Here is a 13,410-nt window from a genome sequence, read left to right as displayed (position 1 = left end):
TATTATAAAAAAAAAAAAAAAATCTATGAAATAAAACACGTTCTTTTTCAACTGTTTTTTCTACAAGAAAAAAAAAAAAAAAAAAAAAAAAAAAAAAAAAAAAAAAACCATTAACAAAAAATCGAGTCTAGTATTGAAGTCATCTGTTGCATCAATAAGAGGATAAACATCGAAAATCCATCCTCAGTGTGAGTGATCCCAAAAATTAATCTTCTCTCACTAAAGTTCAAGAAACTTTAAAACTATAAACAAAATCTTTCCAACAGAATCCAGTTGCAGTTGACAATCCATTACTAGTTTGACTTCAGATTATAAATGAATTAATAAACGCGGCATATTTATTTATTAATTAATATTACGCAGAAATAATACGCGCTCGAAGCACTTTATACGGATAAGCACATAATATAATAAGGAAGTCCCACTCTCGTTATGTTTCTCGTTTAAAACAGCGACACACAAAAATGTCGAGCTTCAAACTGGGATTCTACTAGTTTCAAAAAGAAATATTAATGATTTATCGCCTCCTCGTAATGGACTTGCCAACGTTTCCTGATCCGGCAATCGAGAATCCTTGAACAAATCATTTTTCATTTCACTCTCCAAAATTCTCTCCTGATCCTCAATTTCCTCTTGAAAGTATCCCGTTTCGCTATTCTCATTTTCATCTATGTCTTTTAATCCTTTTATAATTTATGCTCTCCAAAACGCAATCCATCTCATCCCAACGTCAAGCGAATGTGTATTATATCCATCCAAGAAGTAAGATCGTGTTGATTTCAGTTTTTCATTCATTGTGTTACAATCCAATCCAATATACAAAAGAAGAAAAAATACATTAGTTTCTTATATATGATGTAAATTATAATGTTAGATATACAATTTATCAATACAAATGTAATCCTTGTGATGTGAATAAAGAGATATATAATATATATAGTATATATACTCTGTATATATAAAATATAGATAGATGTCTTATGACAAAAGATTTTAAACATTGTATTATCAAGAAATAAATATATATTCATGTAATTATAAAAAACTTAAAAAATGATGTACATAATGAAGTAAGATCACACAGGATTAATTTGCAAAAATAGAGTAAATACACGATATCAAATGTTTTCCTTTCATAAATATGCAACTTTAGAATATAATAAAAGTTTTTAAAAATATATTTTTAATTACATAGTTCCGAAATATACGAGAAAGGAAAACACGCAAACAGAGAAATGTGAAAGACAATATATCAATTAATAATTATTTCATCGCACTTCATATATCTGAAACGAAGTTGAAAAAAAATTCTGATATAAAATATTCACAGAATAAAAGAAACACTCTAATTAAGAATCAAACGTAGTAATCAAAGGCGCAAAATAATTCTTTTTCTTCAAATATGATCTGAGAAAAATATTTTGAAAATTATGAGAAAAATAATTATTTTACGTCTTGATTACCGCGCTTGGCTTTCAATTAGACCGTTTCCTATTCCTATATCATATGTCACTTGAAATTTATTTTAATTTGAATATATTGCTAATGTGTCCAGATTATACTCATAATATATTATATCGTATGTTTTCACACTGACAAGTTTTAAAGAATTCTAGATGGGTTAGATTCTTTTGTAAGAAGTAATTTGAAGTAATATTCAATGCAAAATCAGAAAATAACTTATAAAACATCATTAATCAAAGATCATTCAAGTCTATCATCAAATACGTGTTATTTGTAAAGCGAATTAGATTGTGTATGAGATGGTAATATCATAGCGAAGAGAATTTTACGCCAATATAATTGTGTATATATAGTATATAACAATAAATTCTGTGTGTCACATGCTCATGTATTTTGTTATAAAGTATGTATGCGCGATATATTGTCATCACTACGCATATTCGATCCGGAATTATTTTGATTCAACTGATAAATTAATTGTGTAAACAATCTTGAGGTATTTATCTGTACACAGAGGAATTATTTACTAGAGTTAATAATCTAAGCGAGAAAAAGATATTTTATATGGCAAATATATGTTATTTTTTAAATTTATATACTTTTGTTATTGCCAAAGGTGCATTTAGAAGGGATGTATATTGCATATCTTCTTGAAATCACAAATTTGACAAAATAGATTTAAGAGTTGAGTTTTCACAATATGAAAAAGACTCTCCAAATCCTTCAAATAATTTGTAACTAAGAAGTAAAATACGCAACTTTTGTAATCGCATATTAGTAAGAGTTATTTAATTACATATGTAGTACTATAATAATACAGGCAATATTAGATATATATCTATTAGTTTAATAATATACAGTAGTATAAAAACACAAATAGTACTGTTTTTAATATAATTATCATTATTATAATGTTAGCAATTTGAAAACTTATGACGAGAGAAAGGCATCTCTTTAGCTGAGATAAATATATTTTAATTTAATCCTGTTTTATATATGTAAATATGTTTATATGCGTAAAGAGTTTACCTGCAATATACTTTACTATACATGTTTATTGTTCTATAATAAAATTTGATGTTCGCCTGACAATGTTAAGCAAAATTTTCCTAATTAATCCATATGAAGATAACTTTGATTATAAAAGGATGTTAGAAAAAGAGAGAGAAAGTAAAGAAAAAGTATCATATAATACATATGCAGTAATTACAAAAAGTTATATGTAAGATAATTTTGGTTAGGCAAGTTTTAAAATATGTTTCACTATGCAAGATTTCGAGTCTTTGTATCCAAATAGAAAGACATCAGGATATTTTACAGGATGCATTGATTTCAATGCGGTCAATCATAGCCACCATTTTGTATCATGTATCTTAGCGAAAAGTGAGAGAATCAGAGTATGTTATTGTCAATTACAAATATTCACAATAGATGTCAATGACATTAGTACTGCTTACAGCTAAGTCAAAATACATAATAGGTATGTTACAGTTTTAGATCCAGTATTTTGCCAAAAGTCTCATTAATAATACTTCAAAATTGTTACACATTTCACAAGTGGTAGTGATGACAAAACAAATTGGCAAATACAAAGGAATGTATTTTTAAATATAGAAGAATAATTCTAACAGTTTGGATAAAATAAACACACGTGTTCACAAGCATGATATCATTTTTGTGAGGATAATAAAATTCAATAGAATTATTGTATTAGGCAATCAGCTTTAAAAATTCAATGTTAGAAAACTTTTATTAAAATAATAAGTAAAAAGTGAAATCATTAAATTAATTTTCTTCTGTGTTAAATGATAGGTATATTCACTTTAAAAACAAGAAATGTAAAGAATAATTATGGCATATACATATATATGTATATATGCCACACCATATGTATATATACCAACCAATATGCTTTTTTCTAACTATACATCAAATACAATTAATTAAATGAATCATTAATTTAAACATGTAAAGAAATTAATATGAATATTTTTACAAAATCTATTTGGATTGGAAGAAATTCTCATCAAGTAAAATTTAAATCAGCAATAATGAAACATAGTAAAGAGCAAATGTCAATATAAACCTGTACTTATGTTATCATGTGAAACACATACGTACACACTAGTCGTACGAGCGAGATCTGGAACGAGATCTTGATCGCGAGTAATTACGCCGCAACGGCGAGTAAGTAGGAGAGCCACGACGCCGCGGGCTGTAGCTACGAGAACGGCTACGGCCTCTCTCTCTATCTTCGCTGCGTCCCCTATCGCCACCGTTATGATCTTCCTTCACACGAATGTAAGCTACTTCGCCCTAAATCACATTAAATCAAACGGTCAAAGAATATTAAAAACAATGTACGATAATAGATTACAAGCATATAAAAGTAAGCAGGAAAGCATTAAAAAAATGACATATGTATATATATATATAACCTTGGATCGTCAAATTCAACGAAAGCGAAGGGAGGCCCTCGGCGATTTTTCAAGTCAACGAAAGTAACTTTACCAAACTTGTAGAAAAGATCTTGAATGTCTTTTGTACGGATGTCGGGTGGCAAATTTCCCACGTATATTCTACACTCGTTTCTACCGCCGTGAGACATAATATCTACTTTCTCGCCGTACTAAGGGAGTACGGTGTTCGGATAAACACCAAAAAGGAATTCTTGCGAAGTAACGTAATCTCGGAGCGGAGCAAAATTTTGTCCTATTCTTCTGCGCGTTTAGAGAAACAAACAAGATGGAGACACCGGGTAGTAGCGTGATCAACGCAGATCAACATGAGATCCGTGAAATTCCCGAACACCTTTGGGCACTGAAATTAATCGAAATTTAAACACGATGCGTCCGATTCAGAAATGCCAAACCGGAAAATGAAGACATTTTTAAATCGATATTCACACAATAGAAAATGGGGATTCTTATGCAGAATTCACAATCCGAAAATACGATGTCCGGTTTCCGGTATCCAATAGCAGAGACCTCGCGCGGTGACAACGTAAACTAAACTATAGTTTCAGAATTACCAACGTTGAGAAATAAATTCTGTCTCCATGTGTGTGGTGTCTGTTACGTACATACACACACGACTATAGATATGGTATATCTGCAATCTACATAGACACATTACAGAGGGAAAATAGAAAAGGATCGACGATCCTTATTTTTCTCATAAAATCTGTGGTTTATTATTATTAATTATATTATTATTATTAATATTAATAATTATTATTTATTATTACTTTATTTCATATATGGTTTTTCTATCTTGCCGATAGAAAAACCATTTGCACGGAGCATATTATTTTAATAATTAAAATTATAATTTAATTTAAATTTTAGTTTAAACAGAATATTCCTAGACGCATCTTATTTCAGATATAAACGAGTTTCAGGCATGTATGTAACAAGTAATTATTTCAAGTCGATATATCTTTATATACAGCACCAACTACAGGACCCATACGATGTATAATACATTGTCTGAAATTTGTTTGCAATTGATGTAATAATATTCAACAAATTTTTATCTTGATTTATCAATGTGATAAGTCAGCTTACTTGCTCTCGTTTTGAAGCGATATGATCGGTGCCTTAGATTTAGGCTCTAATTTTGCAACTAGACCCGATATAGCTGCTATCAAGCCTGCACTGTCACTTGACGCATCACCTTTAACTACAAAATCTTTTTTTTTATAATCTTAAATTCTGATGTATATATATATATATATATATATATATATATTTTATCTATATCTCTTTTTTGTATGAATATTATGTATTATATTGGATATATATTAAAATTTCAATGTGAAAGCAGCGATAAACATAAAATTAGGGATAACAGCAGATCGTACCTCGTGTGATCTAAATCGTGAATCATCTAACTTCTTCACGGCGTACTTCATGTCGTCGTGCCGTAGAAATTCAACGACACCAGTACCGTCTTTATAAACGTCCGCGAAGCATACATCACCAGCCTCGCGCATGTGATCCTTGAGATCCTGCCAGCTTCCGGTTGGTGGCAGGCCGCTTACTAAAACTCTGTATTGTGATCGTCGCGCTGGAGGACCTCGACCGCGGGAATTGCTCATCTCACCGCGGCCACCTCTACCGCTGTCCCCAGCTCCGCGTCCACCGCGAAAATTATTGCTGGGGCCGCCACCGCGCGGAAACTCGACTCTTAATCTATAACCGTCATAGTCGTAACCGTCTCTCGCGTGTACTGCATCTTCCGCATCTCTGAAAGACATACATATGCTTAGATACAACTTTCTTCTTCTATAATAAAGCTACTTTTTATATAACTCTTAAAAATAGAATATGTATCCGTAAATCTTTACACAATATAGAAAAATATAATGATTATGATATCATATATATACACACATACACATACACAAATGCAAGAGAAATCATATTTGTTCAAAATATCAGTCAAAGTTATATTGCATTAAATCTTAGAATTATATTTTACGCACAGGAAGTAAAGACAAGAAAATATTTTATATATGTTCGAAGACTTTTTTTAAACAGATGTCTTCTAATAAATAATGGAAGAAAGTGTACGATATCTTTTTATGCAAGAAATCTTGTAGTATCTCAGCATACAAATAATTCTATTATTGGGTTTACAAAAAATAATAATCGCTTATTATTTGCTTGTCATATACATATATATATATATATATTGCTCTATAAACCAGAAATGAATTTTTATGTTTCCTTCTCCGCAATAAAATACAATCATTTCAAATTTAATGTCATATATATAAAATGAAGAATCAAATAACAATAAATACTATAATAAAAAATATTATATATATATTCATGCATGTAATCTATATATACATATGAGATACATATTTGTGTGTGTGTGTGTGTGTGTGTATACGTCGAATTTTTGGCATGTATAATTTTCTCTGGAAGCTTACCTTGGATCGTCAAATTCAACGAAAGCGAAGGGAGGCCCTCGGCGATTTTTCAAGTCAACGAAAGTAACTTTACCAAACTTGTAGAAAAGATCTTGAATGTCTTTTGTACGGATGTCGGGTGGCAAATTTCCCACGTATATTCTACACTCGTTTCTACCGCCGTGAGACATAATATCTACTTTCTCGCCGTACTAAGGGAGTACGGTGTTCGGATAAACACCAAAAAGGAATTCTTGCGAAGTAACGTAATCTCGGAGCGGAGCAAAATTTTGTCCTATTCTTCTGCGCGTTTAGAGAAACAAACAAGATGGAGACACCGGGTAGTAGCGTGATCAACGCAGATCAACATGAGATCCGTGAAATTCCCGAACACCTTTGGGCACTGAAATTAATCGAAATTTAAACACGATGCGTCCGATTCAGAAATGCCAAACCGGAAAATGAAGACATTTTTAAATCGATATTCACACAATAGAAAATGGGGATTCTTATGCAGAATTCACAATCCTGGTTTTTCTATCTTGCCGATAGAAAAACCATTTGCACGGAGCATATTATTTTAATAATTAAAATTATAATTTAATTTAAATTTTAGTTTAAACAGAATATTCCTAGACGCATCTTATTTCAGATATAAACGAGTTTCAGGCATGTATGTAACAAGTAATTATTTCAAGTCGATATATCTTTATATACAGCACCAACTACAGGACCCATACGATGTATAATACATTGTCTGAAATTTGTTTGCAATTGATGTAATAATATTCAACAAATTTTTATCTTGATTTATCAATGTGATAAGTCAGCTTACTTGCTCTCGTTTTGAAGCGATATGATCGGTGCCTTAGATTTAGGCTCTAATTTTGCAACTAGACCCGATATAGCTGCTATCAAGCCTGCACTGTCACTTGACGCATCACCTTTAACTACAAAATCTTTTTTTTTATAATCTTAAATTCTGATAAATTTTATGTTTATAATTTTCTAGAGTTTCTTTGATATTATGTTTATATAATTTTGCGTTTATAATTGTAATAACTCATTACCTCCTAAGCAAAGACCAGAATGATCTACTAAAATACAGCCAATGATGCCTTCTTTAGTATACCTGAAGAATTAATATATATAGTATTTTCATATTATATAGTATTCATTATAATATATAGTATTTATTAAATGATCAAAAAAATAAGAAAATAATTTACGAGATTCATATTATTATGATTATCTTTTTTGCATGTTTAATATATATACACTATAATATACAACTTACATGTCATCCAATGTTTTAACCAAATTTCGTTCCATTCTCAATATTTTATTTCACGCTCATGAAAAAAAAGGAACTATTTTTGTTAAAAATTAACACGTTTCGTTGAAGAACAATCGTGTTATCGTATATAATTTGCTTGAAGTCACTCGTTATTTATATTTACGTGTTTTTAGCTAACCTTCGATGACAGTTTGTGATACGGTCTATGGTGTGAGGTGTGATACGTGTATCGCAAATTGAAATACACAAATATATACACACACACACAGATATATGTATATATCACATACCACGTGATCGGTCTCAGGCGATTTTATATATCTAGCGTCTTTAATAAAAGCTATTATGTATGGTAATTTGAACTTTATCCTTCCATCACATTATAAAACGTATTGTATGTACGAATAAATTATACACGACCGTTGAATTAATTTCGGAGCATTTAAGAGAGGAGTTATATTGCATAACGCGACATACACAAGTCTCGTTTCATATTATATCGTATTTTATTTCGTATTCTTTTGTATTTCTTTCTGACTCGATTAATTTTTAAAAATAAAACAATTAAATCTGTTTGTTAGGGAAAGTTAGGGAGAAAATAAAAATTTACGCGATAAAAGTTTTCGAAAAAATCATCATCGCGAACGATTTCGTTTTTATCATTATGCGATGTGGATATTAGTAGGACACCTGGTATAATTCGTTATATACGCATCACGCAACGGGGCTGACGTGACTTGTGCAGTGACAATCATGGCTGGTAAGTGAGAAGATGTGAATTTATTTGTTGCTGTTATTTCGTTGGAGAAAAACATAAACTATTGAAGAGGATAGATTTATTATTGCAGTGTCATTATGTTAAATCGATTTTTTGTTCTGAAAAATATTAATTTGCGCTTTTTCACTAACGGTATTTGAATTTAATAGAATTAAATTTATGAATGTTATGAATTGATAAAAGTTGCAACATTTAAAAAAATATAATATTCGAAAAGCTTGTTGAAAAACTTAAAAATATTTTATGTCATAAAAAGATTATAATTTGCCATTTATATATAAATAATTTATTCGGAAATAAATTTATATAAATTTATATGTGGATGCTCTCTAAGTGATGACAAAAATGTTGCAACATAAAAATCCAAGTTTCAAAATTTAAAAAGTTTTTTTCTCTGTTGGTGTAAGTCTAAAAATGTTTATTACATGTATGATATTGACATTGTATATATTAAATAAATATGAAATACAACCTTAAAATGAAAATAAAATAAAAACAAATATATATAGATTTTCTAAGCATATAAATTTTTTCTCATTTTATTTTATGTATGTTAAATTTAATAATATTTATTTTAATAAAAAAATAATATAATGACATAATTTTGTATATTTTCTTCTATTTAATTTTTTTAATGAAAAGCTGTAGAAATAGTGATATTTCTGTTATTTTAGGTGTCAATCCTTATAAGCATCTGCTAAAGTCTATTAAAATCGGACAAAAAGAATGCCAATATTATGATATTGGCAATTTTGGCACAAAATATGGTAAAATAAATTTCTTATTTTTTACTTTATGATGTATTTTATATCTACTGAATAAATTGTATATTTTCAATTTCTGCTACATAGACAGATTGCCATTTTCCATTCGAGTTCTCTTGGAAAGTGCTGTGCGTAATTGTGATGATTTCCAAGTAACAAAAAGTGATGTTGAGAAAATTTTGGATTGGGAAAATAATCAAACTCTCCAAGATGGAGTTGAAGTGGCTTTTAAGCCAGCGAGAGTTCTATTACAAGTAAAAAGCAAAAACTTCTTAGATTTTATTCAGCAGTATATAAGAGATATACTTATTGTATTATATTACAAATAGGACTTTACTGGAGTACCAGCAGTTGTGGATTTTGCTGCGATGAGAGATGCTGTGAAGAGACTTGACGGTAATCCTGATAAGATTAATCCGATCTGTCCATCGGATCTTGTAATCGATCATTCGATACAAGTCGATTTTACAAGGAGGTACAGTTCACTGCTCTATCAAGCATGTTTTGATTTTTGATGATAACGTTTCTACAAAGAGTAAAAGGTTATCATATATAAGAGCTTAAAGTTTAATTTTTACATAAGCAAGAATATTTTATGTAATACATTTGATAACATTGCAAAAAGGAGAAATAAGAAACAAGGATATTAAACTTTATACCATACATCATCAGATAATTTGATCAAAATAAATCTGAACATTATTGCATATTTCAGCACTGATGCTTTAAAGAAGAATGAAGAACTTGAATTTGAGAGAAACAAGGAACGCTTTCTGTTCCTCAAGTGGGGTGCAAAGGCATTTAAAAATATGTTAATTGTACCTCCTGGAAGTGGTATCGTGCATCAAGTAAATTTGGAATATTTGGCAAGAGTAGTATTTGACTTCAACAATCTTCTGTATCCTGATAGTGTAGTCGGTACTGATTCTCACACTACTATGGTCAATGGTCTCGGTGTGCTTGGATGGGGAGTTGGTGGGATTGAAGCAGAGGCTGTTATGCTTGGTCAAGCAATTTCTATGTTAATACCAAAAGTTGTAGGATATAAATTGGAAGGTGCATTGAATCAGTATGCTACATCCACTGATCTTGTTCTTACAATTACAAAGGTAAGATTTCTTTTTAATTAATTAAAATTAGTTACATAGAATTTTTTTTGTTTTAATATATTTTTGATATATTTTATATAATTTTATTAATATTTACAATATTATATATTACATTATACATATCACACATTACATGTTGCAACATTATAATTTAACATATTTTTAATGCATAATTATAAATTTATATGTGGATGCTCTCTAAGTGATGACAAAAATGTTGCAACATAAAAATCCAAGTTTCAAAATTTAAAAAGTTTTTTTCTCTGTTGGTGTAAGTCTAAAAATGTTTATTACATGTATGATATTGACATTGTATATATTAAATAAATATGAAATACAACCTTAAAATGAAAATAAAATAAAAACAAATATATATAGATTTTCTAAGCATATAAATTTTTTCTCATTTTATTTTATGTATGTTAAATTTAATATATGCCAAAGCAATCAGAATAAGCATATGATATCTTTATATATTGCAGAACTTAAGGCAAGTTGGAGTGGTTGGGAAGTTTGTTGAATTCTTTGGGCCGGGAGTGACACAATTAAGTATCGCGGATCGTGCTACTATATCTAATATGTGTCCAGAATATGGTGCAACTGTAGGCTTCTTTGCAGTAGATGAACAAAGCTTGACGTATCTCAAACAAACAGGTAAGTTTTTGTATTCATGAAAAATTACATTTGATATAAATATATTTCATACAAACGATTATTATTTCTATAGAATATTTTTCACATTATAAATCTACATATATTAACACACATTAAATCTACATGTATTTTCTCTACAACAGGTCGATCCGAAGAACATATTAATAGGATTGAGAAATATCTTAGAAGCGTACGCATGCTGAGGAATTACACTGACGCAAGCCAAGATCCAATTTTCTCCGAAGTGGTCACTTTGGATTTGAGAACTGTAGTTTCAAGCGTCAGCGGACCTAAAAGACCGCATGATAGAGTTTCAGTATCCGACATGCAAATAGACTTCAGAAATTGCCTTGTAAACAAGGTCAGTGTTCTTAAATACAAGTATTTCTGCATGAAAATGTATATATATGGTGGGCCTAAATGTTCCGGCCAGACTTTGCGATTTCATAAGAAATTTAATTCTGAACAGAAAGTTTCCTATAAACATGGGTCGAAAAATAATTGTAGTGTGTTCCATAGGTTTTAAGATAACCAATTTTAAATGTACAAAAAAATGTTTTTTCGGCTATCGACGGTAGAGCTTTTTAAAAATACTCTTTATTTATGCTGTTATGGCCTTAACTATACAAGAAAAAGATTTTTATTTTTTATTTTTATTGATTTTTTCCATGAAATTTATTAAGTTTTATTTTCTTTTTCTTTTCACCTTTGTTCTTCCTTTCATTCTCTTATGGTGATTGGTTTAAACAATGCAGAAAAGTAAAATTTTTTAGTGGAATAACCAGCAAGCAAAATAAGTATTAAAAAAGGCCATAGCAGCATAAATGAAGAGTATTTTTAAAAAGCTTTACTGTCGATAGCCGAAAAAACACTTTTTTATACATTTGAAACTGGTTCTCTTAAAACCTATGGAACACACTACAATCATTTTAATCTCATTTGAAAGATAATTTAATTCTTACAACTTTTGTGTCAGTACTTTTTGTTAAAAAACGCATACTTTTCCTGATATTTGTAAAAATGTATAAAATAACCGTGATTTCAGAGATTTTTGGCCGCTAACTTTTTAAGGAAGCATTTTTCGACCCATGTTTATCGGAAACTTTTTGTTCAGAATTAAATTTCCTATAAAATCTTAACATCTGGCCGGAATGTTTGGACCCACCCTGTATATTGCACTATTAAACAAATTAATTTTTATCTCACACACATATTTATATTTTTTCTTAATAAATTATATACATACACAATTATATTACAAACTATCAACGATGTAAAATCACATTGTCAATAACGCTCCAGGAAAGATGATTAGTTAGTACATGCAAGGGACGAATATTACCCAGTGACAATAAATTTAAGTCAAACTGAATTATATCCATCTCGCGCGTTGTACCTCTGTTCTGCCGATTATAATGTGAACGCTATTCTTTATTTTTTTTCTCATTAGAAAGAAAAAATTCGTAAATAAAGAAGAGAATGCTTGACAGAGAATGATGAAACATTTACTGTGATATGATTATCTTATTTTAACATATCACAATAAAAGTTCCTTTAGACTCTGTCATCTAAAAATGTAAAAGCAATTAATTATTCGCAAGACAATCTGTGGAACTAAAATTCAGTGTAATCGAACGAGTTCGCTTTCACATGCTCATTTTGAGAGGATATTAACAATTTTTAAATATTAGCTTAATAAACACTGATATGTTAATAACGATAAAATAAACCCGCGATAAAAAGATATATACTACATCATATACATTAGCAATATTAATATTATATTATTGCCAGAAGCACATCGTTACTCACGCAATCGTCGATAATGTCCATGTTCCATCTCGAACATTTAAGCTTTGTTGATCTAGCTTTATGGTTTTTTGATTATTCAGCATATAGTTAGATCACCAAAGATAATTGAACAAGATGTGAGGTATCTCCTAAACGACGATTCTTCAGACAAGACGATATCTCTTGCCATTAAAGACGAGTATACGATCTAGTCACAAATTCTTATTATATGTATACTAGATCTATATTCGTCTCCATGTCAAGAATCTTGAGAAAATGATACGGATGAGATGTTCCAAACATCAAGGAAGTATAGGGATCCAATATTGGATGCAATCATCACCCGGTGAAGTTTTTTGTCGCATCTTTACCGAGTATGATCACATCCAACAATATAATCACCATTATTTATTCATAAAGAAGAATTTCTTCAACTTTTTTCCCAATCCAGAATTAACTGGTGTAGCATTCTACACATATGCATAATAAAATTTTAAATAGATAGCACAAAATAATATGAATTTACCATTAAGCTCTCATTTATATAGACTATGAAGAAACCACTGATTTGAAATTTATATATATATATATATATATATATATATATATATATATTGAGTGGCTATGTTCGACTT

At 29.7% G+C, this 13,410-nt stretch overlaps 3 protein-coding genes and 1 long non-coding RNA gene across 6 annotated transcripts in view; 1 reads left to right on the top strand and 3 right to left on the bottom strand.

The window, feature by feature from the left end:
• Nucleotides 1-773: 773 nt before the first annotated feature.
• On the bottom strand, nucleotides 774-6,884 carry LOC115240404 (serine/arginine-rich splicing factor 1B). The gene is made up of 3 exons (XM_029815537.1): nucleotides 6,404-6,884; nucleotides 5,327-5,711; nucleotides 774-3,780 (listed from the first exon to the last, which is right to left on the bottom strand). The coding sequence occupies exons 1-3, from the start codon at nucleotides 6,571-6,573 to the stop codon at nucleotides 3,589-3,591; spliced, it is 747 nt and encodes a 248-aa protein (XP_029671397.1). The 5' UTR covers nucleotides 6,574-6,884; the 3' UTR covers nucleotides 774-3,588.
• LOC115240422 lies at nucleotides 3,909-5,176 on the bottom strand. Its single transcript, XR_003884779.1, has 3 exons — nucleotides 5,031-5,176; nucleotides 4,371-4,952; nucleotides 3,909-4,284 (listed from the first exon to the last, which is right to left on the bottom strand). It is a non-coding gene; the product is annotated as an uncharacterized LOC115240422 (long non-coding RNA).
• A 108-nt stretch (nucleotides 6,885-6,992) lies between the features above and the next one.
• Nucleotides 6,993-7,958, bottom strand: LOC115240408. 2 transcript variants are annotated; one of them, XM_029815549.1, is made up of 4 exons: nucleotides 7,680-7,958; nucleotides 7,453-7,514; nucleotides 7,218-7,341; nucleotides 6,993-7,139 (listed from the first exon to the last, which is right to left on the bottom strand). In XM_029815549.1, exons 1-4 carry the CDS (start codon nucleotides 7,712-7,714, stop codon nucleotides 7,076-7,078), a joined length of 285 nt encoding a protein of 94 aa, XP_029671409.1. In that variant the 5' UTR covers nucleotides 7,715-7,958; the 3' UTR covers nucleotides 6,993-7,075. The 2 variants fall into 2 exon arrangements, with proteins under 2 accessions (XP_029671409.1, XP_029671417.1); XM_029815557.1 differs by having other exon boundaries at nucleotides 7,218-7,332; nucleotides 7,680-7,945.
• Nucleotides 7,959-8,209: 251 nt separating this feature from the next.
• LOC115240300 (cytoplasmic aconitate hydratase-like) overlaps nucleotides 8,210-13,410 on the top strand; it is an 11,950-nt gene continuing 6,749 nt past the window's right edge. The window contains exons 1-7 of one of the 2 annotated variants that reach the window (XM_029815380.1): nucleotides 8,210-8,439; nucleotides 9,132-9,224; nucleotides 9,309-9,475; nucleotides 9,551-9,696; nucleotides 9,937-10,330; nucleotides 10,813-10,984; nucleotides 11,128-11,345. In XM_029815380.1, coding sequence (XP_029671240.1) covers nucleotides 8,433-8,439; nucleotides 9,132-9,224; nucleotides 9,309-9,475; nucleotides 9,551-9,696; nucleotides 9,937-10,330; nucleotides 10,813-10,984; nucleotides 11,128-11,345 — 1,197 coding nt within the window. In that variant the 5' untranslated portion in view covers nucleotides 8,210-8,432. Of the gene's footprint in view, nucleotides 8,440-8,519; nucleotides 8,590-9,131; nucleotides 9,225-9,308; nucleotides 9,476-9,550; nucleotides 9,697-9,936; nucleotides 10,331-10,812; nucleotides 10,985-11,127; nucleotides 11,346-13,410 lie in introns of those variants that run through there. The other variant, XM_029815372.1, reaches the window with a different exon arrangement.

The sequence above is a fragment of the Formica exsecta genome, unplaced genomic scaffold (genome assembly GCF_003651465.1).
Source record: "Formica exsecta isolate Colony F162 unplaced genomic scaffold, ASM365146v1 scaffold117, whole genome shotgun sequence".
NCBI lineage: Eukaryota > Metazoa > Arthropoda > Insecta > Hymenoptera > Formicidae > Formica > Formica exsecta.
The sequence above is the reverse complement of the archived record's forward strand: the minus strand, read 5'-3'. Positions and strand labels throughout refer to the sequence as shown.